The following is a 27,124-nucleotide window of genomic DNA, read 5'->3' as shown; positions in this document are numbered from 1 at the left end:
GATGAAAAAGTGAGTAGATGGTGATCGGATAGAGGGAGAGGGGAGGTGGTGAAGTTAGAGAGCAGAGACGGGTGAAGACTAGGTCTAATGTATATCCGTCTGTGTGGGTGGCTGAGGAGGACCACTGAGAAAGTCCAAAGGATGAAGTAAGAGACATGAGTTTGGAGGCTGTTGACTGAAGGGTATCAGTGGGGATGTTGAAGTCGCCCATGATGATGGTGGGAATGTCAGTGGAAAGAATTGAAGAAGCCAGGTGGAGAATTGATCAATAAAGGCACAATAACAATTTATATTGTACATTGAATTATAGCCTCTCTTGTTTGTGGTTATACTTTTTCTTGCGAATTTGTGCTATACCATCACCAGTCTTCATCAGGATCCAGAGAATGATTAGCTGTGTGTCTGCTCACTGCTCCATGGAACCCTGCTGCAATAAGTCCCTTCTTCCTCAGGCCATGTTCACACCATCCTTTTTTACATGCGGAATCGCCGCGATTTTCCCTCTGCGGGTCCGCAGCTGTTTTCCATGCAGGGTACATTACAATGTACCCTATGGAAAACAGGAACTGCTGTGCCCACATTGCGGAAAATCGCGAAAAAAGCCGCACTGAATAGCCACGGTAAAAAAGAAGTACCATGTCACTTCTTTTTGCGGAACTGCAGCGGTTCTGCACCCATAGACCTCCATTGTGAGGTCAAACCCGCAGTAAAACCCGCAGATGAAAAAAATATCTGCGGGTTTTCTGCGGTTTGTGGTGCAGAACCGCTGCAGTGTGGCTGCCCCCCCGTGCCCCAATCCCACCCCCCATGCTCCGATGCCACCCCCCCGAGCTCCGACGCCCCCCCCCGTGCCCTCATCTCCCCCCCCCCCTTATACTTACCCGGCCTCCCGGTGTCCGTCCGGCCGTCTTCTCCCTGGGCGCCGCTATCTTGCAAAATGGCGAGCGCATGCGCAGTGCGCCCGCCGAATCTGCCGGCCGGCAGATTCGTTCCAAAGTGCATTTTGATCACTGAGATATAACCTATCTCAGTGATCAAAATAAAAAAAATAGTAAATGATCCCCCCCCCCCTTTGTCACCCCCATAGTTAGGGACAATAAAAAAAATTAAGATTTTTTTTTTTTCCACTAAGGTTAGAATAGGGTTAGGGGTAGGGGTAGGGTTAGGGTTAGGGGTAGGGTTAGGGGTAGGGTTAGGGTATTTTCAGCCATTTTAACCCTAAAAAACTTCCTAGAAAACACACAGACTCTGCATAGAAAACTGCATCAAAAAACGCATCAAAAAACGCACCAAAAAAGCACCAAAAAAAGGACCTGCGTTTTCTGCCAAGAGCTGCGGTTTTTAGTCCTGAAAAAAATGGAGGGAAATCAGGAACGTGTGAACATAGCCTCACACAGAGCATAGGTTAATGAGCCCCTCCGTCAGTATAAGGGTAGTATTGGAACAGGAGGCCAAAGCTTAACTGCTGGGTAAAGGGCTACCTTAGCAGGTTACAATATTTGCATGGCAACATCTTTTTACAATGTTAAGTGGCCAAATACCACAAGAATTTTGTATTTCTTTACGATAAGTGCTCCCCACTGCTTATTGTTGAGTGGGCACACTAACGGGGTTCTTAGCTTCTCTTAACGCTTGTGCTGGTCCTGCTCCAGCTTGTGTAGTCTTCCGATAAGGGCGCAGTCAGACGGCCGCATAACACTGATGATGATAACATCGCGGTGCACGGACTGGCTGGCGGCTCTCCTGACCCAAGCATGACGGCATGTATTTCTATGCAGCTGTCACACTCTGTTCAGAAAATCCACCGGCCAGTCCTTGCACTGCGATGCGATCATCGACCGTGTTATATGGCTGTCTGACTGTGCCCATAAGTAGACAATAGAGGACGATTATTTTCTTCTCTGCAGTTATACATTTTGGAGTTGCCCTTTTTTTCTCTGAATTAGTAAGGAGGAGAGTATTGATCAGCCTTCACAAATACAACATTGAGAGCATACCCAACGATAGAGCTACAAGGTGACTTTAACTGCAAAACATTAAAGGGGTCTTCCAGGCTAGGTCAACTTTTCGCATTTTCATAGTGAGAAGCTAGATTACATGTGACTGCAAATATGCAATACAGTCACATGACGGCTACTTGAACTCGCAAGCAGAGCTGAATCAGTGTGTGTATTACACATTGAAATGCAAAAGCTTTGGATTTTTGAAAATGATAATAGAGAAAGAAGAAGGAAAAGCTAGAGGGCACGTGACCATATGTATAACAAAATCGTATATTTGCAGTCAATAGACAACCACTCATACTGGCAAGCAAAGTCAAATCCTATTAATATGTATATTTCAGGTTGATATTCAGAAGGCTTGTACTTTTAGACGATCACTGCTATGTTAACAAACATGTTGCAACACACCTTCATTTACTATTGTCAGTTGCAATGTACCAACATGACTTGGCGATCATTTGTCAAGACAACCTCCTCAGTTGCGCTTGAACAATTCCTTTTTTTTTTTAAATCTGAAGTTTTTTATTGAGAAAAAGATTTTCCAGTTTAAAAACAAAACAAGAAAACACAATCACAAACCCCCAGTTCCTGCCACCCCTACAAGGTAAAGTAAGACATAACAAAGCACAAAATGAATAGTCAATTCATGGTTCGGTAAACTAAAGGATGAATTGTTTGGTTATTAGTATTCAGCTAATCAGAATATATAATGAGTTCTCCTCATTATCATCACTGCTATCATCCGGACAATTATGCAATTGACCGATGATTAACAGAGGCCACTTATTCGGAAAGTAAAAGTGAGTGGTATGGTTTATACACATCGAATTGCCATGGTTGAGATTTGTGTATATACCCCCAGTACAATCACTGCTAGCTCCACGATAACCCAAAAACTACTCGCTGCCACCACCAGCCGTTTTAATACAGGCTGACTGGACGCCTGGTTCTTTTAGCGTATGGCTTCGGGGTCCGGTGTGCAGAACAAAAGGAACAGAACTATTCAATTTTATATTTAATCCAGAATGATAGGCAGTATTTCTAAAAAATATACAAATCATTTTACAAAGAGGACAAAACAATACAGCATATATAGTTGCATGAAATAAAAATGGATTAACAGAGAAACTTACTACGCTGGATACAGAGATGACTCAGCTAGCGGATGGAACCAATTTGATTGGAAACGTCTGGTTAAAAGGATTCAACCTACACTGATATGTATCTTCCTTAGCATTGAACACAGGTCATAATTCGCCTTGAACTTTTATCAGCACCTGAGTTACACCCACCCACTTGATGACCTCACTTGGGCTTTGTTACAGGATGTTCTCAGCTGTTCAGGATTTTATGAAGTCCTCAACTTATGCGAATACTTCACTCCTGATGATCGCAGAAGTTTGAGATTGCCACCATATTTTTATCAGGATTTTACCTCTCCATAGATAGTAAACATGACATGGCTGGTGTCAGCAATCTGGCCACTATTGATTTGGGGCTTATAGGCAGGAGTCGCAGTTATGAAAAAATATGCATCTCCTTCCCCTATTAGTCCTGAAGTTGAAAATGTATGCCCTATTACTATCGGATCTATACAAACCCCAATATTCATAACTTTTTCTCTGAGACTCCAAGTCTGGAGGGGGGAGCGCTTTAACCATAGCAGCTTCATTCTGGAGGAACAATAGTTCATAGTGGATAGCACAATAGGTATCCCATTTTAATTGCCTGTCCAATCTATAAATCTCTGTCTCCCTCACAATAGACATCCTATTTGACACCGCAGGGGTCCCCTGCTTCAAAATAAGTTTGAGGTTGGAGCATCCTGGATTTTAATTAGGAATACTCACTACACCATATGGTAAATATGTAGAACAGCATAGGTTGAGCGGGCACCATCCACTACCAATATTTAAAGGGGATCACCTGATGCATGTATAAGTAACCAAGCACTTCACAAGAAAAAAGACAGCATCATAGAAATGGGATCACCACAAATCGAATTAACAAAAGTATAACAAAATTTTTTATTTAGACCACACCACACAAACAACTGTAGTAAAAACAATTAAAAACTCCCAAAAACAATGGGAGATGAGGGTCCATACAATACAAAGTATAATACTATGAAAGCATTATAGAGTCTAATGACAAAAAATATATAGTGTCGGCTTATGCAATCTTACAATGGGAGAAACCTATATATGAAGCAAACCCCTATGTGCATGCTGTGTCACCTGTCATCAGCAATGGTCATGCATTTTTAGAGTCTTGGTATTTATCCAGCCGGTTATCTGCTCTGTCTGTGGGAAGGGGGGCTTTATTCTGGGCGACTTTTCCTCTACCTTACAGCCGCATTCAGCCAGGTCCCTTTGGATTTTCAGCATACCCTTACAAGCTTGCATGGGTAGCTTGTGTCCTACATATCTGAAACATAGGTTGGGGGGCCAACTAGATGATGACAGGTGACACAGCATGCACATAGGGGTTTGCTTCATATATATGTTTCTCCCATTGTAAGATTGCATAAGCCGGCACTATATATTTTTGTCATTAGACTCTATAATGCTTTCATAATATTATACTTTGTATTGTATGGACTCTCATCTCCCATTGTTTGTGGGAGTTTTTAATTGTTTTTACTACAGTTGTTTGTGTGGTGTGGTCTAAATAAAAATTTTTGTTATACTTTTGTTAATTCGATTTGTGGTGATCCCATTTCTATGATGCTGTCTTTTTTCTTGTGAAGTATATGGAAAATATGTAATTCTACATCTAAGAGGTTTAGAATATCTGCTCTTTTTCCTACTGGAAAAGAGAGGGGGGTTCATCTTAATATTTTATATGACAGGCCCCAAAGGAAAACTTTGGCCTGGAGTTTCCATGATACGTTTATTCACAAAATGTGCCGGGTCCAGGTGTTAAAGAGGTATAACCATCCTAGGCATTTATGGCATAACTACCTCTAGGACTCTCTCTGACAATCTTCATGCATTTCAGTGGAGAGAAGGCGTGCTTATTAGTGATGAGCTAATATTCTTATTACACGAGATTTCCCATGCACGCTCGGGTGTCCTCCGAGTATTTTTTAGTGCTCTGAGATTTAGTTTTCATTGCCTCAGCTGAATGATTTACAGCTACTAACCAGGCTAAGTACATGTGGGGGTTGCCTGGTTGCTAGGGAATCCCCACATGTACTCAGCCTGGCTAGTAGCTGTAAATCATCCAGCTGCCGCAAAGAAAACTAAATCTCCGAGCAGTCATAAATACTCGGAGGACACCCGAGCGTGCTTGGGTAATCTCGAGTAACGAGTATATTCGCTCAACACTAGTGCTTACATGTTTGCCTCCTCTGAACTCTGTGAGAGTTACGCAGACTGGCAAGCAGCTATTAGGTGGGATTATCCCTTTAATTTACAGGGGTTGTCCCGGACTATCACACTAATGATCTTTCTGTATGATAGGTAATCAATATGAGATTGGTGGGGTCTAGGCAGCTGCTGGGTCAGTGCCTGGGCCCACCGGAGAATCCTCCGGTTCTCCGGTGGGCCAGTCCGAGCCTGGGTCTGACACCTGGCAGTCCCACCATGACCCATCAGCTATTTGCTCCGGATGTAAGCGATGTACACAGTGGACTTGAATGAAACATGGAGCATATTGATGGAACTGTCTTCATATCCAGTTTATTGTGATTTTTCTGCATATTTTGCATTGCCTTCAATGACGAAAAACACATATTGTATTTTTCATAATTGTCCTGTGTGACCAAGGGGTGTAATGAGATTTTCCTCAGCACATGGCACTGCCTGGGCACCTCAGGGTGAACATGAGCGTTACATCCTATGTATGACCCTCCTCCACACCGTGAGCCGGGCATCCCCTCTTATGTCGTCCATGTCTCTGAGGGACGGACATGCTGAGAGGCGGAGGAGGGCGGTGACCGGTGAGGGAGCGGGAGAGGCGGCTCTGTGCGGTCCATCAATGGAGCCGGGGAGGGGCAGTGTTATATGAGGGGAGGGCGGTGTTACCGAGTTTCAAACAGCTGAAGGCACAGATGGGGGTGGGGTGGCACGGACGCATCAGATGTCGTGTGTAGCCCTGGGCACTGCGGTCCCGCACACTGCCAGGGCACAGACATCCCCGGGGACATGGCGAGACCCTGAGCCCGGCACCCTGTCCGCTCCATCCTGGCTGCACGGAGGGGGAGAATGCTAGAAGTGTACATCCCGTCAGTGGGACACCAGGTGAACAAGTCCGACAAGACCCACACGGTAGGTGCCAGCCTGTGCCCATCCAGCCGGGCACTGTGAGGGGCTGCTCCCGGCTTTGTCTGCATGGTGCCCTGCCAATATGCCCGGACAGCCTCACCTGGCACATCTGCCCACATGTGAGGAGGACCCTCGCTGGCAGCGCTTTACCCTCCAAGTCACTTTGCCCCTAACATTAAGACTTGTATTGTCCCGTAGTCACCATGCAATGTGCCGCCTGACGGGCAGCCCTCCTGCCAGGGCATGGCACCGTTACCAGTAATCAAAGTTTAAAGAAAGAAGGTTGCAAAAAAAAAAATGAAGTTCCCTCACAGGTTGGGCCCTTCTGAAAACTGAGGCATAAGGATGACATGATTTTTACTAGTAAGGCTACTTTCACACTTCTGTGTTTTTAGATCCGTCACAATGCGTCGTTTTGGGGAAAAAACGCATCCTGCAAATGTGCCCGCAGGATGCGTTTTTTCCCATAGACTTGTATTGCCGACGGATCGCGACGTATGGCCACTCGTCGTGTCCATCGTGCACTGGTTGCGTCGGTATTTGGTGGACCGTCGCAGCGATAAAACATTCAAGCGAACATTTTTTCATAAGTTGTGTCCTGCATTTTAAACTGCGCATGCCCGGCCGTAACTCTACCCCCTCCTCCCTGGGAGTTTACAATGGGCAGCGGACGCAATGAAACACTGCGTCCGCTGCCCATGTTGTGCAGAAAATCACCACTGTCCGTTGGTACGTTGCGCCGACGCTTTGTGATGGCCTCGTACCGACGGAAGTGTGAAAGAAGCCTAAATGTATGCATCCTACCTTCTTATACAATGACTGGCACACTTGGCATAAGGGGTCCCTGTGTCCCACCTGTAGTATTGTGGATGTTGGCGTATCTGACAGTTTTCCTGCCCCGCGTATTACCTACAGAGGATAGTCCCCTGTCTAGACTTTGATCTGTGGTTTGGAGTCAGTTCCTCTGATTCACTCTTGTTCTGGTTTAATTCCACTACAGAGCAGTAATAGATTCTCTCGGAGCTGGACCCTTTTTCTTTCTCCCTCTGGAGAAGGTGGATAAAAACCTTCCCCTTTTCTACTCATATGCCATAGGTAGGCTTTCTTCCTATGGCTAGGATACATTTCCCCGCAATAGTCCGAAATCTTCTGGCTAAGGGCAGGGATCTTACAGTAGTAGCACCACCCCAGCACTGCACAAACAACCTGCTGGAGTGGTGATTTGAAGTCTATTCGTGTAAGGCCGGTTTCACACGTCAGTGGCTCCGGTACATGAGGTGACAGTTTCCTCACGTACCGGAGCCACTGACACACGTAGACACATTCAAATCAATGCATCTGTTCAGATGTCATTGATTTTTTGCGGACCGTGTCTCCGTGTGCCTAAGCGCTGTCTCCCCCACTGGTGCTGAAGCCGCGATTCATATCTTCCCTGCAGCAGCGTTTGCTGTAGAGAAGATATGAATAATTGTGTTTAAAATAAAGATCTATGTGCCCAACCTATGCGCCCCCCCCCCCCCCCCGCTGTTCTGAAAATACTCACCCGGCTCCCTCACTGGCGCTGCTTCCTGTTCTGGCCGCATCTTCTACTGTATCAGCGGTCACGTGGGGCCGCCGATTACAGTCATGGGGTGGAGGCGCATATTCATTACTGTAAATGAGCGGCCCCACATGACCACATACAGGAGAAGATGCGGCCAGAACAGGAAGCAGCACCGGCGAGGGAGCCGGGTGAGTATTTTCAGAACAGCGGGGGGGGGGGGGGGGGGGGAGGGGATTGTGTGTTTGGGCGCACAGGTTGGGCACATAGATCTTTATTTTAAACACAATTATTCATATCTTCTCTACAGCAAATGCTGATGCAGGGAAGATATGAATGGGGCTTCAGCACCAGATGCTGGTATGTGTGGTACCCAGCACAGTGCGTGTGCTGCACATGTGTCACACTGATGTGCCACAGAAATGTAGGGGCACACGGACACGGATAATTCCGGTACCGATTTTTTTTTTTTTTTTTTTTTTTTTTCCCGGTACTGGAATTATCTGGACGTGTGAGACTGGCCTAAAACAGATGACTTTGAAGACACACTTTATTCTTCAGAATTCTGAGTTTCAACTATTTTGAACTGATACAATAAAGAGGTTGTCAACTACATTATCATTGATGACCTATTCTTAGGATAGACCATCAATGTCTGATCGGTTGGGGTTCAACATCCGGTACTCCCGCTGATCAGCTGTTCTGTGTCGGCAGCAGCCTCCTCTGGCTGGGAATGACGCGGCTGCATACTGCACATCCACCTCCAATTGATTTAACAGTCAGACCCTGATGACCTATCCTAAGGACCGGTCATCAATGACAAAGTAGTGGACAACCTCTTTAAGAGCCAATGGAGACAAATAGTCTGGACAGTTTGCCTGTGTCCGTGAAAAAAAACAAACTGAAAATAAAAACTTTTGCATTTAGGCTGACACCTGAGAAAAAAATGTCCGTTTCTCTCAGATGGTAACATGCACATGTGGGAATGTAGCCTAAGACAGAGTGTCACCTGCTGGCCATACACATTAGATTGTTGTTGGCCAAACCGAGACCAGCTGACGATTATTGTGTATGAAGGAATCCTAACTTTTCCACAACAGCAGAGGTCAGTCGGCTCTTGGATACTACCATTCCCGACCTTTTGTTCTTGTTAGAGATTATCTATTGCCAGAGGTGTCTGATTGGTATTACATTATTAAATATGTGATCCTGGATCTTCCAAATTGGTGAAACAATTCTTCTGTTAAACAGGTTACAGCTCCCAACATTGTTCCCCTCAAGATTAGTTGATTATTACCAGAAAAGCCACTGGTTCATTCATATTTGCCTTGGAAATGTACTTTTACACCATGCCAAATATTGTCTTTATGAAAATAAGTTTACATCTTATTCAAGATCATAAGAAGTAATTCAATAGTTAATGGTTTTAAAACCTCACTGAGGAATAAAAAGCAGGGGGCCAGCAGGAAATCACCAACAAGATTCTACGCCAGGCTATTTAGGTAATGGTTAGGGCAATGGACGAAAAGCCCATCTGTGACCCTGTACCTGCCCTAAGTGCCCATTCTTGCCAAAGTCCCACATTGATTGGAGGTCAGTGTGATTGGAATTGCTTTCCATGTTCTTTACACTGCTATAAAACTTGTTTTATCAGCCATTTCCAGTTGTCCATTTTAGAAAACTCCCAGGGAATATATTGAGGTAATGAAAGAGTGCAACTGAAGTACTGGTATATACTGGTTCAGATTGTAGTTCTGCTGGTTGTACCCACGCTGCTGAAGATCCTATTGCTTTTACTTTGTAGTTTCCTATTCTTCTCTTATTGCATTAACTGCAGCAAGGAAGCACATAAGTCATTTACATTACTTTGATGTTAATGAATTTCATTTCCAGGAGATTGACTATTGTAACAAAACGGATGGGAAACCACAGACATGCCAAGTGTAGTGACCCACATCAGCATTCAGGTTAGAATGGGGGTGTTGACGGGTAACTTGATCTTTGGCACAAATCCCTTTTTCTGCCTCCAAAAATGTATTTGTAATACATTACATAATAATAATATAATACAACAATATAAACATCAGATGGTTCCTCTGCTCTGATTGCTGAAGTGTCTCCACTTGCACATTTCTCAAACCAGAAAACACATTTTAGGTCAGTGAAGCTCATTCTTGGACCTGGCAAGGACCTCTACGGTACATGACGTCTGCCCTAGATTAACTTGACTGTTTCTTTACAAAGCTTTTGTTTCCATTTTGCTATGTATGGTCCACCCTTGTTCAGATCAGGTTACCTGCTGTAAGGTCTCTCTATCTTATGTCACATGCACATTATTTACTGTGTGATAAAACCAATATTAGTGTCTTGGCAGTGTGCTTGGTCATGTACAGAGCACTTGTGATGAAGCTGTCAGCCACTTCGGGTTACCCTTTAGGGCAGTGATAAATATTGAGGTTTTTTTTCTTTTATGCAAGAGGCAAGGAACAATAGACTTCAAGCAGTTCAGTTAAAATACACTTATTGCTAGTTAGTAGCTGTGGTAATACCTCCACGTTTCCTTTGCATGCTCCCCAGACATCATGTATCATTATAAAGACAAAATGCAGCAATAGACTAATAAAAAGATTAGAGCAATTTACTTAGTAGAGAGGGTAAACTGCAAAAATAGAACATATAGTGGGAGAAATAAGTATTGAACGCGACACCAGTTGTTATAAGTAAATATATTTCTAAAGGTTCTATTGACATGAAATTCTCACCAGATATCGGTAACAACCCATCCAATCCACACAGGCAAAGAAATCAAACCATAGATGTCCATAAATTGTTATGTGAAATAATGAGAAATTACAGAGAGAAAAAAGTATTGAAGAAATTACGGTAAGCAAGAGAGGTGCAAAAAGTCATGGAAAGTCATGATACCAGCTGAAATCTATCAGAAACTAGAACGCAATCCTTCCACTTAGTGGCAAATCATATCATCCGCTCAGGGGTGGACATATTATTGATGCAGCCTGTGCGGCCCAAGTGATAGGGGGCCCATTTCTACCTCCAAAGCAGGTGCAATTTTTGCATTTTTAGGAGCTCTTAGGTTGCAAAGAGCCCATATAATGTTCTTACACAGGGGCCCTTTTCTGTCTGTGTCAAACAGTGTATCCGCTGGTTCAACTGATGGCCTATGAAAAGGTGTCTCATTACCAGGGTGCCACACAAAAAATATTTCATGATGTGTAAAAGCAGTTTGCTGTCTCAAGACCTTCACAACCTTATTGTTGCAAAACATACTGAAGGCATTGGTTATAGAAGAATCTCTAAACTACTTAAGTTCTCAGTGAGCATTGTTGGGGTCATAATCTGGAAATGGAAAGAACATAATTTTACCATAAACTGGCCATGACCTGGTGCTCCTCGCAAGATTTCAGACGGACAACTTTTCTGATATTTTCACTACTCTAAGGCCGGCTTCACACTTGCGAGTTTTACGGACGTAAGAGCGCAGAAACTACGTCCGTAAAACTCGCAAAAAATACGGCACAATTATTCTCTATGCCCCTGCTCCTATCTGCCGTATTTTACTGATCAGTATTATACGGCTTTCTACGGCCGTACAAAATCGCAGCATGCTGCGTTTGTCACCGTACTGCGCAACAAATACGCCAATGAAAGTCTATGGAAGCGTGAAAAATACGGATTTCACACGGACAAGCAGTGTGACTTGCGAGAAATACGCAGCGCTGTTAGAGAGAAAAGCCGGTTGTTTATAGATCGTGGGAACTTGCCTAGAAAGTCTGGGAGCTTTCTAGGAAATTTCCCACGATCTATGAACATCCAGCAGAGGGCGCCTCACCGCAAATGAAGCTAAATATAGCTCATTGATCTATATTTAGACTCATTCCCCGGGGTTTTGCAGCGAGGAGCAGCCTGCATTAGCAAAGCTCCTTGCTGCAAAATGTTTTAACCCCTTCAGAAGGATTTACATCGTTGGACGTTACAGATCTGCGGAGGGTAAGTATATTGTTGGTTTATTATGTTTTTTCTTTCACAGAACGAGGGTCTTCAGTGATTGGATTGGGCGTAGAATAAAATACTCCAACAACCATTGTTTTTATTTCATTAAAATAATTTTAAATAATGTGTTTGTGTTTTATTTAACCCTTTCATTCAATTGGATTAATAATGGATAGGTGTCATAATTGACGCCTCTTCATTATTAATTAGGCTTAATGTCACCTTACAATAGCAAGGTGGCATTAACCCTTCATTACCCCATATCCCACCGCTACACGGGAATGGGAAGAGAGTGGCCAAGTGCCAGAATAGGCGCATCTTCCAGATGTGCCTTTTCTGGGGTGGCTGGGGGCAGATATTTTTAGCCAGGGGGGGGCCAATAACCATGGACCCTCTCCAGGCTATTAATATCTGCCCTCAGTCACTGGCTTTACTACTCTGGCGGAGAAAATTGCGCGGGAGCCCACGCCAATTTTTTCCGCCATTTAACCCTTTATTTTAAAAGCTAGAACGGCCAAATTTTGCAGATACACACTACTGACATTAGTAGTGTGGAATCTGCAAAAAAAATGGAGAGAAGACATGGTTTACTGTATGTAAACCATGTCTCAAATCATGTCGGGTTTTAGGAAGGAGAAAGAAAAAGCCGGTAATTGAATTACCGGCTTTCAAGCTGTAAAGCGCTGGAATAAATATTAATATATATATACATATGTGTCTAATGATTATATATATATATATATATATATATATATATATATATATATATATATATATATATATATATAATTTATTTTTTTTTTTTTTCTTTTTGGGACACATGGATCATTTCTATAGCGGTATGTTGGTTTTGCAAGCCTGCGAGAAAATCACGCAGTACGGATGCCATACGGATTACATACGGAGGATGCCATGCGCAAAAAACGCTGACACACCCTGCCTACGGAGGAGCTACGGACCACTATTTTCGGGACATTTCAGCGTATTACGGCCGTAATATACGGACCGTATTTTCATACGCTGAGTGTGAAGCCGGCCTAAGAGCCAAAAACCACCTGTGTAGAGCTGCAAAAGACCTGGAATCAGCAGGTACAAGTGTTTAAAAGAAAACTACCGTATTTTGTGGATTATAAAACGCATTGGATTATAAGATGCACCCCAAATTTTGAGGCGAAAAATAGGAAAAAAAAAAACTATTTTAAATAAAATGTTGGTGCTTCTTATAATCCATGCGACTTATTGCTTACCGGGGGGTGGTGGCTATGGTGAAGCGGGGTCCCAGGGTTGCTGCTGGAGGAGGCAAGAGTGAAGTGTTACTGCAAGCCACAGGCTGGGATGAGGGTGTTCGGATGTGTACTGCTGCGGGTGTTCGGTGGTGCAGGGGCTCTGCCGACATTTTGTGAAAGCCCAGAGCCCCCGCACTTTCATGGTTTACTATGCGGTGGACTCCGGGAAAATGGCTGCTGGGGGCACGGCGCATGCACAGATGGAGATCTCGGCACCAAGATCTCAGGAGATGAGATTTCAGAGCTGAGAACTCCTCTCCAGAGATCTTGGTGCCAAGATCTCCATCTGTGCATGCCAAGATTAGATATCGCAGATATCGAGGTATCATTTTAGTCAACTTCCTAAGCCCTACCAGTACATGCCAATATAGATAGCTTAGGGGGTTGATCCTACTGACAGATGCCCTTTTTAACTATTATCTTTCATTTTGAGGATAGAGAGATAAACCTGTCTAAATACCGTATGTAAAATGCGTCTCGCAATAAATCTGGTTCCCAGAAATTCTCTCTATATTTTACTGCTTTACTAAAAGACAGAATTGCAGTTATAGGAAATGTGGCTCTGTTATGCCTTGGAGATGACCAAACTAGACTTTTTTTTTTTTTTTTTTTTTAAGATTCTGCTTGGATGTCACTTTCTTTTGGTCAGGATTTGTGATGTCTGGTTTTCAGAAATCGTACACGATTTATTGTACAGGATTTGGGTGTGGGGAATGTTTTTGTTCACTGAGAGCCAAAGAATCTGAGTTCAGGACTGTCACATGATCTGACCTTAGATCAGATGTCAAAAGTTAGAACAGGCGAGAACATGTCAATTACACAATTATCTTGCTTGTCACTTATACACGTCACATCTGTGGAATACTGAGATTTTTGTGATGCTTTTACCTATTACACTCTTATATTTTACAGTATAATATAAATCATAAACATAAAGGGTCACCATTTTATTTGATATTGCCTAGCAGTGACTGCACCAAGAGGGAAGGAGGGTTGTTCCTATATCCCAAGTGAATTGGGATATATCTGCACAAGCCACCGCTTTTCTATTTCTGACCCTTTGTTAAAAGTTTGTATGTGAGGTTCATGATGGAATATGCCTAAGATGGGCGGCCCCATAATATTTGAGTGGCACCGATAACCCCCCCCACACCACACACACACACACACACACACACACACACACACACACACACACACACACACACACACACACACACACACACACACACACACACACCATTGCTTACTCAAGATGTCATGTTTTTAATGGTTGACCCAGGAAGAATACAGATGCAGGACCGGCGCTAGAACAAACAAGATATTTGCATAGTGTCCCCACTCCCCTAAGGGCCCATAGCCAGTGGCATGCCGCTAATGGGGCCCGTGAGTCAGGGGGTCCTGGTGCCAGCGCCGGCTTCAGTCCCCCCACTCCTGGCATTACACATTCAATGGTATCGACCGAGGCTGATACAGTTGAAAGCAATGATTGAGGTGGAAACGTCGATGATGCACCCTTTCCCATCATTCCCACTCTGTGTCAGACCTCTAACACAGTGGGTGCGATAACGTCACTTGTGCCGGGCTGTACAGATGCTCTGTACAGACCGGAGCATCAGAGGAACAGGGAGTGGTCAGTATTTTATTTATTTTTAAATCAGAAATCACATGGTGGCCATAATACTGGATGACTACGGGGTGTGCATTATACCACAATATATGGGGGCTGTATTATACCATATGGGGCTGCATTATGCTATATGGTGGCTGCATTATACTCTATCAATGACTATAGGCTGTGTATTATACTATATGGACTATATGGGGACTTCATTATACTATGGCTGCATTATACTGTATGGAGGACTATGGGTGTGCATTATACTCTGAGGACTATGGGGTCTCTATTATACTATATGGAGGACTATCGTGAGTGTATTATACTACATGTAGGACTATGGGGCACATTATATTATATGTAGGACTATGGGGAGTGTATGCTACTATGTAGCACATTATACTATACATAGGACACATACTATGTAGAACTGTGGGGTGTATTATACTAAACAAGCAAAATGCTGCCTATTACCGTATTTTTCGGACTAAAAGACGCACTTTTTCCCCCCAAAAAAAGGGGGGAAAATGGGGGGTGCGTCTAATAGTCGCAATGCAGGCTTACCTAGGTGGCAGAGGTGCGGTGGCAGAGGTGCGGTTGCGGGGGTGTGGCGGCAGAGGAGGCGCAGTAAGCGGGGTCCCTTTCCCCGGTATGGTGATGCAGCAGGCCCGGTATGCAGCAGAGCCGGGTGAATCCTCTTGTTATCGGTGGTGGCGGCCATTTTCCGGAGGCCGCGCGTGCGCAGATGGAGCGCTCTGCTTCCCGGGGCTTCAGGAAAATGGCCGCCGCGATCTCCATCTGCGCACGCGCGGCCTCCCGCGGCCATTTTTCTGAAGCCCCGGGAGCAGAGCGCTTCATCTGCACACGCGCGGCCTCAGGAAGATGGCCGCGCCCACCGATAACAAGAGGATTCACCCGGCTCTGCTGCATACCGGGCCTGCTGCATCACCATACCGGGGAAAGGGACCCCGCTTCCTGCGCCTCCTCTGCTGCCACACCCCCGCCACCGCACCTCTGCCACCGCACCTCTGCCACCTAGGTAAGCCTGCATGGTATGCCAGGGACCCCTCTCACGCCATACCTCTCACTGCACCTCCTGATCCCAGCACCTCCTGATCCCAGCACCTCCTGATCCCAGCACCTCCTGATCCCAGCACCTCCTGATCCCAGCACCTCCTGATCCCAGCACCTCCTGATCCCAGCACCTTCTCATCCCAGCACCTCCTGATCCCAGCACCTCCTGATCCCAGCACCTTCTCATCCCAGCACCTTCTCATCCCAGCACCTTCTCATCCCAGCACCTTCTCATCCCAGCACCTTCTCATCCCAGCACCTCCTCATCCCAGCATCACCCCACCTTGCCTCCTGTGACCCTGCTCTGCCACCGCCATAAGATACTGTAAATTCAGACAATAAGACGGACCCCCATGTTATAAAAAATCTTTTTTTCTGCAATTTTCACCCCAAATTTGGGGTGCGTCTTATGGTCCGGTGCGTCTTATAGTCCGAAAAATACGGTAATCGAGTGATTGGATTGTTTATGCTGGAACAAAAATAATTGTTCTCAGCAGCACATTACCAAGTGAAAACTGCAGATATGCTGCTGATAACATGATACTGTATAAGGACAAATTGATCTATTAGTGATTGCTCTGTGTCCATCATTCTTTGTCATCCGGTGTAAAGAGGCCGGGAAACAAGCGCTGAGCAATGTCCATATTGTCAATCACGCTCATTTAACGGCCTGAACTCAGTACATGTAAATACAACTGTAGCGTTTCTGTGTGATGGTGCAATATGTGAGCATTTGGGGCGCCACTTTGTCTAAAACCGGCCCTGTATGGACAGTTACAGTTTTAGTACTAAGAAACTGAGTAACTGATTATATGAAGGCAACATGGTAGTGTATATAGTTCTAGCTCGTCATTGCTTTGCTTAGGCTGTGACATTCCTTGCACACTAACACTGCTCCTTTACTTAATAAACTTAGATGTTGTCTATTAGTATACAGCATGACAAAGTCACTGGCAAAGTACTGGAGTGGAGGTACAGACGGTGAGGGAAATAAGTATGTGATCCCTTGCTGATTTTTGTAAGTTTGCCCACTGACAAAGACAGTCTATAATTTTAAGGGTAGGTTAATTTTAACATTGAGAGATAAAATATCAAAAATAAAATCCAGAAAATCACATTTTATGAATTATATAAATTTATTTGCATTTTGCAGTGAGAAATAAGTATTTGATCCCCTACCAACCATTAAAAGTTCTGGTTCCAGACCAGTTAGATGCTCCCAATCATCTTGTTACCTGCATTAAAGACAGCTCTTACATAGTCACCTTTTATAAAAGACTCCTGTCCACAGACTCATTTAATCAGTCAGACTCTAACCTCTACAACATGAGCAAGACCAAAGAGCTTTATAAGGATGTTGGGGACAAGATCATAGACCTGCACAAAGCTTGAATGGGCTGCAAAACCATAAGTAAGATGCTGGGTGAGAATAGGACAACTGTTGGTGCAATAGTAAGAAAATGGAAGAAATACAAAATGACTGTCAATCGACAACGATCTGGGGCACCATGCAAAATGTCACCTCGTGGGGTATCCTTGATCATGAAGAAAGTGAGAGATCAGCCTAAAACTACACAGGGGGAACTTGTTAATGATCTCAAGGCAGCTGGGACCACAGTCACCAAGAAAACCATTGGTAACAAATTACACTGTAAAGGTTTGAAATCCTGCTGTGCCCCCCGCAAGGTCCCCCTGATCAAGAAGGCACATGTGCAGGCCTGAAGTTTGCCAATGAACACCTGGATGATACTGTGAGTGATTGGGAAGAAGGTGCTGTGGTCAGATGAGACAAAAATTTAGCTCTTTGGCGTTACCTCAACTTGCCATATTTGGAGGAAGAGAAATGCTGCCTATGACCCAAAGAACACCATCCCCACTGTTAAGCATGGTGGTGGAAACATTATGTTTTGGGGTGTTTCTCTGCTAAGGGCACAGGACCACTTCACCGCATCAGTGGGAGAATGGATGGATGGAGCCATGTACCATAAAATCCTGAGTGACAACCTCCTTCCTTCCGCCAGGACATTAAAAATGGGTCATGGCTGGGTCTTCCAGCAAGACAATGACCCAAAACATACAGCCAAGGCAGCAAAGGAGTGGGACAAAAGGAAGCACATTAAGGTCATGGGGTGGCGTAGCCAGTCTCCAGACCTTAATCCCATAGAAAACTTATGGAGGGAGTTGAAGCTCCGAGTTGCCAAGCGACAGCCTCATAATCTTAATGATTTAGAGATGATCTGCAAAGAGGAATGAAACAAAATTCCTCCTGACATGTGCGCAAACCTCATCATCAACTACAAAAAAATGTCTGACTGCTGTGCTTGCCAACAAGGGTTTTGACACCAAGTATTAAGTCTTGTTTGCCAGAGGGATCAAATACTTATTTCTCACTGCAAAATGCAAATAAATTTATATAATTTATACAATGTGATTTTCTGGTTTTTATTTTTGATATTCTATCTTTCATTGTTACAATTAACCTACCTTTAAAATTTTAGACTGTTCATGTCTGTCAGTGGGCAAACTTACAAAATCAGCAAGGGATCAAATACTTATTTCCTTCACTGTATTTGCCTATTACATAGAATCTGTCTGGTGTTATGCTGTAGATCTTACATCTTAAAGCATAGCAGCGCTCGGCCAGCGAGTTATTGATGTATGCATGATATACAGGCTCTCTGCAGCTGCTGATTGTCAGCTTTCTACATGGGGAGAAATCTATCAATCACTGGTGGTAAGGCAGGGGGAGTCCACACATCTACTATATAATTGTCTAAGGGTCACTTCTGTCTCTTGCAATACATTGTTGGAATATAAGAAATAAATTATAAGAAATCTTTTTTGAACTGTAGTGTGCCGGAGTTTTTCTCGTATATTTATTGTCTTCTCCTGAGCACCTCCTATCTAAGTGAGCACCTTCCTCATCGTGGTACTTCTGTCTGTCACAGATATTCATTGGTCGCGGCCTCTGTCTGTCATGGAAATCCAAGTCGCTGATTGGTTGTGGCTGTTTTGCCAAAGACCAATCAGCGACGGGCACAGTCCGGTGGAAAAATGGCTGCTCCTTCCTCCCCGCAGTCAGTGCCCGCTCCATACTCCCCTCCAGTCAGCGCTCACACAGGGTTAATGGCAGCGTTGACCGCGGTGTAACGCACTTGGTTAATGCTGCTATTAACCCTGTGGGACCAACTTTTTACTATTCATGCTGCCTATGCCGCATCAATAGTAAAAGGTCTAATGTTAAAAATAATAATAAAAAAAAAAAAAATAGTTATATACTCACCGTCCGTCGGATCAGGAACAGGCCTTTCCCGCTCCTCGCGATGCCCCGGTGACCGCTCCATGCATTGCGGTCTCGCGAGATGACGTGCGGTCTCGCGAGACCGCTACATCATCATCTCGTGAGACCGCAATGCACTCTTCAGACCGGAGCGCGTGAGGAGCGACGGTAACTGCTTCGATCCAACGGCCAACGGAGGGTGAGTATATAACTATTACTATAACTTATTATTATAATTTTTTTAACAGGGATGTGGTGCCCACATTGCTATATACTGCGTGGGCTGTGCAATATATTACGTGGGCTGTATTATATACTACTACGTGGTTGGGCAATATACTACTACGTGGCTGTGCAATGTACTGCGCGGGCTGTGTTATACACTACGTGGCCTGTGTTATATACTGCGTTTGTGGTACTGCGCGGGCTGTGCAATACACTACGTGGTTGGGCAATATACTACGTGGTTGGGCAATATACTACGTGGTTGGGCAATATACTACGTGGTTGGGCAATATACTATGTGGCTGGGCAATATACTACGTGGCCTGTGCAATATACTACATGGACATGCATATTCTAGAATACCCGATGCGTTAGAATCGGGCCACCATCTAGTCATTAATATCAGCAGACTTTTCCTGAAGAGCAGATCTATTGCGGTCCATATACTGCAAAGATTATGATGTTCATTCTGCAAAACTCCTTTTGTCTTCCTTGTAGATAGTACTACAGAAATCCAAGCTTTTTATTACATACCAATCAAAGTGAAGTTAAGCTAAAGGTTATGTATTACTTGTCACTAGAATGACTGTATTTTCAGCAGATGGCTATTCAGTTTTCAGCCCATTCTCTGTAAAGCAGGTTATACACATAAGATAGCTGTCCGAGAAACAACTTTTTCTTTCTTAAACCCAACCATTAAAAGGACTGTCAGCACAGAATGACTACTAAAACCAAGTACAGGTGCTCGGTACATCATGGCGGTATATAAGTGAGTAAAATAAATAAATGAATAAATTGGAAGGTGCACTTAAATGTTTGGCCGTGCCAAGATGTACCAAGCGACTGTACTTGGTTTGAACAATTACCGTATTCTGTGCTGGCGGAGTCCCTTTAACGCATGCACGTTTATTCTAATGGGAAGAGCGGATTAACCTGGTTGTCTTCTAAGAAGAGTAATAGAAAATGGGGCTGCAGGTATCTTAAAATTCACCGTATGAATTCCTGTATAAGCCAACATCTGTGTGCACAGCTGAAGGATCAAATTACTTATGAGTGGCGAATTTGACTAGGGCTCCTTCAAAAGTAATTAATCATGTGGATTGTGAAGAATCTCAAATTGTACATCCTGGATGCCCATCTGATTTCTCGTGGACTTAGAAGTTAGTTTACTATGTAAAAACAAAATGAAAATGGAGGAATTTTGCAGCACTTCCATCCAATGAATAATACTTTATGTTAAATCAATCAAAATGAGCAAATTCATGTGGACTAGTCAGTTTTTGTATTCACCTGCACTTGGATCTACTCGTTTTCAGGGATTTACAATAAAATATTTTTTTTTTTTATTGGATGGAAGTGTTGCAAAAAACTTCCTCCTATTTTCATTTTGCTTCGGTATGCCACACCATCAGGATTTGGCAACCGTTGATGCAGTATTCTTAGCTTCACATGGTTTGGATAAGCGTGGTGATTTCTATACTTTTCTCTTTTTTTATTCTGTGTTTACTTTAATGTGACATTTCATCGTGTGCGCTTGTATAATAGCTATAAATTTAATCTTGTTAGGTCTTCAAATTAGACGTCTTATGCAATGGCCGTCGACATACACTGGACCGTCGATATAGTGAATTTTATACACTCCATAAGCTGGTAAGAATTATTTCTTCATCTTTAGATTTATTTGTACACGTTCAAGCATGGAAGCTGATGCGTAACCATAATGCTCATAGATTTTTCTATCTATAATTCCTAAAAGCAAATTGATGATTACATACTGTAGTTCTATTTGCATAAATCTGCGCTATTAATCGGAGACATGTTTAAGATCATGCATGCTTATTTCATTATTCAAAAAAATTGCATAAATAACAGGTCTGTTTAGGAGAGCATTTACTTACAGAATTTTCGTCCTGATTTTAAGATTAACAATCCACAGAGATGACCAACAAGATGGATGAAACTTCAAATCTCATTCAATCGCTGTAGAATTTTTCTACTGAGAAATTGACCGAAAGTGCAGATTTGAGAGACTGCAGAATGCGAATATTTGTGACTGAGTAGTTGCAGATTTTCTCATTTGACTTTAGCAAACCCCAATTTCTGAGGAATACCTGTAGATCCATAGCCAAATCTGCATAAAACGCTTACAGTAAAAAACAAACAAACCCTACTATACTCGCCCCACCTGGTGTCCCCATGGCACTCTTCTTTAGTGCCCCACCATACTGTACACTTGGCCTCCAGTGATGACAATGCTTGGTTTACCACTGATCATCATGGTAGGCATGGATGGTGTTGTGTTTTTTTTATTGTTAGGTAATCTACAGTGACTTTTGTGGATTTGTGAAGAAATGTTTTACTCTAGAGCGCAGTTGTCCACAGAGGCTGAGGGAACTGATGACGCAGCATTTCTATTCCACTTTGCTTCAATATTTAGAAAATACAATATAACTTTTAGAGAAATGTCACCATCTGGTACGCTCTGTGGAACCCTTTGTATTCCAGTTGTAAACAATAATTGTTTGTGTCCCATCTCCTGGGACGTGTACTTGCAGTCATGGAAATGCATGTACAGATTTCCCCTGTCTCTGCAAACACAGGAATGATTAGGTCATAGTTTACTAGTCCACAGCTCATTCTGATCTAAACATGTGAATGTATTGTAATTAAACACTGAAGAAAACCATAAAATAAACTAGTACACAGCATTCTAGCACCTTGTTAATAATGATCAACAAGGGGGATTTATGAGGGAATGCTCTGTGATGTACCACTATATGTATTGCTAGGTCCAAATCCCCATACGGATGCCCTGGCATCACGTGCCCCTTGGAGCCTATGATTCTGTTGTGCCTACAAGATTGGCTACTGGGCCTCATAATAACTCTGTTTCATTGTCTACAGGGAAACCTTGGAAGCCATGTCACTTGCTTACCCCTGTCAGGGTCTGTAGACAGTTACCCTTTCCAAGTTGTCATGCTAAGTGGGTGAAATTCTTATTGTTTTCACAGCTCAAGAAGACATGCAAAGTTCCTGACTTTCCACCTAAACGGGTTCCAAATTGGATGTCCAAGGTCCAAGAGCAAAGGCGGCATGGACTTGAGGCATACATCCAAGTAAGAAAGTATTTTTAAGTCAGTAATTAATTCGCAATTGGCTTTGTGAGACTGTGATAAAAACCAAACCCTTCTGATCCAAAGTAAAAACCCATCCCTTTAGATACCTGGTTTCCATGAGGGATCTGGCTTGCAGCCCAATAGATATTAACTTCTACCAAAATCGACAATATAAACAAGTGTATATAAAATATATATAGGCACAAAGAAAAAGGTCTGAGGAAGTTCAGAACTAATTTACTGAAAGTGATTCGTGATGTTCTGTCTAAGGAGATGTGGAAGAAGAAGCAAGTACGTGAAGGGAACTGAAATGGTTGGAATTCACAAACCACCAGTCACCGGTGGGAAATAACAGAAATCATGTAAAAACGGTCCAAATAATTATGAATAGCTATGAATACAACACCAGATTACATGAGTGACATAACATAATATTAGAATTACAGTAGAAGATCTCCAGTAATGGATAATGGAACATTTTCTAGCACATCGGGCCATTGGTTTTTGGGCTGCACAAAAGATTGTCTATTATGTTTCATTTTATCATTCAATGTAAACATATATGGATGTTTATAACGATCTTAGTATAGTATAGCAAAACCATGGCACCCTAGAAAAAAAGTGGGTGCAGGACCCTTGGCTATGACCACATAAACGTAATAAACAAAAACCAAAAGCAGGCCGCACTGCAATTCAAAATGCTAAAAAGTAGGTGTTCTTCATTAACTCATATCTACTGTATGTAACGTTTCCACTCCAGACCAACAATGAGTCTTTGATCCTTTGAAAAAGGCTCACTATACGTCTGGAGCCAAAATCTTGCACAGATATAGGTCAATAAAGTACCCCAACTGTTTGCATTTTGAATTGGTATTGTACTTTTTGCTTTTATATTTAGCAATCTCAGTAGCTATGTAAAAAAACACGAGACTTACCTGTAATATAAAAATTACATAGTACAAGCAGAAATAAATCATTTTGCGTGAATTTGACCCAATTAAAAATTAACTAAATATTTAGCTTCTGCCCTCCCTCTCAGCTCCTGACAATCTTGTATAATCATCAGCCTTCACCATTTGCTGCTTTTAGAGCAGTTCTCCTAATTAGGGCTCTCACTTTCCTGAGTTGTGTGCTTGTTAATATACCTTGTTATCTTTGTGTAAATAAAGCGATGGCAGTGTATACTGCAGAACAAACCACTGAAGCTGAATGTATTACAGCAGAACTTGTGCTGAGCTTCATAGCTCTACTAACACTACAGCTCTGTTACTCATCAAAACTGTCCCTTTAATGGGGTTTTCCCATCACAGACCACCGCTTTCAAAATTCAGACACCACTGCAATCAGCTGATCATAGAGTGAAGCAGACTTATAGCTTGAAGTTGTCCACTGCTTGAACAACTTCTTGTCATACCCCTTGCTTGGCCCCCATAAAATAAAAAGGCCTATACTCCCCTCCCGTGCTGGCACCGTTCTCTGTGTCGATACTCGCTCTCCCGGGGCTCCTGTGCTGTTGTTGTGACACGTGACCTCCGGCTCCCAATGTCGCCACCTCCTGTCGATTAGAACATGAAGAGGAAGTCCAAGATCAACTGCAGCCCGGACTTCCTTTTCATGTTTGATTTGTCCAAAGGTGGGAACAGTGACACCAGTGCTGGTTGGGTGTTGGGGTCATGTGTCACAACACCGCACCACAGCATCGGGAGAGCAGGTGCTGACACCGCAGGAACTGCGCCAGCACAGGAGGTGTGCATAGGCTTTATTTTATGGGAGCCAAACATTTTGATCAAGAAGGGGTTGTTCTAGTGGTGGACAACCCATTTAAAATGTTTACATTTGACTGCTACATAGACTATATTCACACACCCGTACAGTCTGGCCGAGTGCGGCCATTGGAAAAAAACTGACAGCACTCGGACCACTACAAATACTCATCTGCACTCGTCCGACGCAGGGGTGTATCTAGGTTTTCTGGCACCCGAGGCAAGAATTCAGTTTGGCGGGCCTCCCACCCCCCAAGCACATATGTGATTTGCACACTTAGTCACGTGCCAATGAGCTCCTCTCCCTAATGCTCTAATGTTCAGTGAAAAACTGAGAGAAGCAGGAAGAGAAGCTCGTTGTCACGGGACCATAAGTGTGAATATTGCATATGAGTGACGGGTGACGACTACTGGAACCTGCAGAGCTGAATCCTGACATCGCAGGCTTCTGAATTATCACAACTAATGCACTGCACAATTTTAGGATTCTCCCTTGCTGGTGGCAAGAGTGGACAGTCATGTCATCACAAGCATGCGATTTGTATACTTCTGGCCACATTCCGACTAGATGTGCCCGGCCTCGCTCAGCTCATTTTCATTGAATGAGGCCACGCATGTCTCGTCAGCACATGACCGCATGTATGTAAATCCCTGTTACAATAGAATCCTGACAGTGTGCAGTGCGCAGTGCCCATACTCTCTATACTGTGTCTGCACACATCCCATCACCCTCACTCCCCATACTGTGTCCGCATACATTTTTCCTATCACTACTCATACTGTCCGCATACATTCCCCCATTCACCCACCTTATTGTCTGCACCCGTCACCACACTCACCATACCGTGTCTGCATCTATCCCCCATACTGTTTACTCATACATGCCCCCCATACTACTATCTTACTGGGAGCAGGGAAGGGGATTAGTGGTGCCTCACTGGAATCTAGATGAACACAGGTGCCAGGAACAAGTGGCTGGATACCACGCATTAGCAGTAGCAAAGGAAGGAAAAAAAAAACACATTTCGAACAAAGTTCTTAATCATAGGCATAGTGCCAACCCAACTACCTATGATTAAGAACTTTGTTTGAAGCGTGTCAGGCGTTTAGGGGCCATGTTCCTGTAGGATGTTTTATTCTTGGCATGAAAATAAAATATTGAAAATTTTAATGAAGAGACGCCTGGTGCTGGAATATTTTTCCTTCCTTTGTTAATGCCCCCCATACTGTTTCCTCATACATGCCCTAAATCCCTCCCCCCCATCACCAATCCAAATCTCCCCACATACATTAGATCCTCACTCCAAATCTCCCACCACAGATAGAATCCCCCCTCTCCCCCCTCCCCGTGCACTTAATCTTCGGTGTCTTCAGCTCCACTGGAGCACTTACCACCAGTGTTCGCCTCTGTAACGCGGGCCAGTGACATCAGCACCGTGATCACATGACCTGATGATGCTGCTGATGTCGCTCTCACGCTGTGGTCAGAGCCTCAGTTGTACTGGCATCTGTTAGACGTGAGTACTATTGAACACTGGCAGCCGGCGCGCTGCAGCTTCTCTGTACCGGCTGTCAGACAAAGGCTAAGTTCACATTTGCGTTGTGCAGTGCAGCGTCGGTGACGCAGCGCACAACGCAAATGTAAACGCATGCACAACGCAGCGTTTTGTGACGCATGCGTTCACTTTTGCATGGTTTTTGGCGCAGAAAAAACTGCATCATGCAGCGTCCTCTGCACCCTGACGCATGCTCCACAGTGACGCTGTGCCAACTAGCGATGAGCAAGGTGATAAGACATTATCTGAGCATGCTCGTGTCTTGAATACTATGCTCGTGTCGCCGCAGCTGTTTGACAGCCGCATCACATGCAGGGATTAGGTTGTTTGTTAGGCAATCCCTGCATGTGTTGCGGCTATTGAAGAGCCACGAGACATGAAGCCACAGCAACTTGAACATAGTATTAGAGCACACAGAAGACACTCTAATAGGACATGAGCACACTCTCTCATCACTAGTGCCAACCCAACTTCCATCAGGAGCCTGGCCGTGAGTGACAATAGGGCTTCTCGGGTAACGCCCGGGTCAGAGAAACTTCCGTCTGTCTAAGGGTATGTGCACACATTGCAGATTTGCATGTGGAATTTTCTGTGCAAATTCTTCCCTCTCTTGCCAAAAAACGCAGGTGTGGATTTGCTGCATTTTGTATGTTTTTTAGTGAGGAGATGTGACAGCTCTATAGGCCTCCAGTGACACACTGACAGGAGACAATGGCTCCTGCAGTGTTATCACTGAGGGTTCAATGAGTTCATTGCTCTCACTTTACGGCACTGCTGCCTGAGAATTTTCCCACACAGCTGTGCCGCAAGTGACAGTATGAACTATACTGTACTTACAGCGGCGGAGGGATACAGTGTGGAAGGATACCTTCCGTCAGTGTATTGCCGGAGATCGTCGTGGGACACTCGTTATTACATGGATTACTGCAGATCAGGGAGTATATTGTTGGTTTATTATCTTTATATTTCTTACAGGTGATCGAGGACTAGGCGATTGGTGAGTATGTACTTTTTTTTTTTTACACTTTAACACAGTAGCCGGATAATGGGACTGTACTGTCCCATCATTCGGCTGGCTGTTACTGTAGCAGGCATAGCAGGATGGGACTTGTAGTCCCATCGAACGATGCCTGCCTACACGCACACACGCGCACATCTTCCCCTCACACGCAGTGTCTCCACCCCCCCTCCCGATCTACTGCGTTTCTTGCACCCAACTCAGCAGCAAAACCGCAGATCCTGCAGATTTCACTGAATCAATGGGTGCAGAAACGCTGCAGATCCGCAAAAAGAATTGACATGGTCCTTTTTTTTTTTTTTTTTTAATCTGCAGCATTTTTGCTGCAGATTTTTCCGCACTATTAGCACAGCATTTTTTTTTCCC

General features: G+C 43.9%; 1 protein-coding gene across 3 annotated transcripts in view; it reads left to right on the top strand.

The window, feature by feature from the left end:
* Nucleotides 1-5,923: 5,923 nt before the first annotated feature.
* SNX22 (sorting nexin 22) overlaps nucleotides 5,924-27,124 on the top strand; it is a 44,060-nt gene continuing 22,859 nt past the window's right edge. Inside the window, exons 1-3 of one of the 3 annotated variants that reach the window (XM_069765741.1) lie at nucleotides 5,924-6,274; nucleotides 20,872-20,955; nucleotides 22,317-22,421. In XM_069765741.1, the coding sequence (XP_069621842.1) occupies nucleotides 6,212-6,274; nucleotides 20,872-20,955; nucleotides 22,317-22,421 (252 nt within the window). In that variant the 5' untranslated portion in view covers nucleotides 5,924-6,211. The remainder of the gene's footprint in view (nucleotides 6,275-20,871; nucleotides 20,956-22,316; nucleotides 22,422-27,124) is intronic. The other 2 variants (XM_069765742.1, XM_069765740.1) reach the window with 2 other exon arrangements.

This window comes from Ranitomeya imitator, chromosome 4 (genome assembly GCF_032444005.1).
Source record: "Ranitomeya imitator isolate aRanImi1 chromosome 4, aRanImi1.pri, whole genome shotgun sequence".
NCBI lineage: Eukaryota > Metazoa > Chordata > Amphibia > Anura > Dendrobatidae > Ranitomeya > Ranitomeya imitator.
Note: the sequence above shows the minus strand (reverse complement) of the source record. Positions and strands in the feature narration are given on the sequence as shown.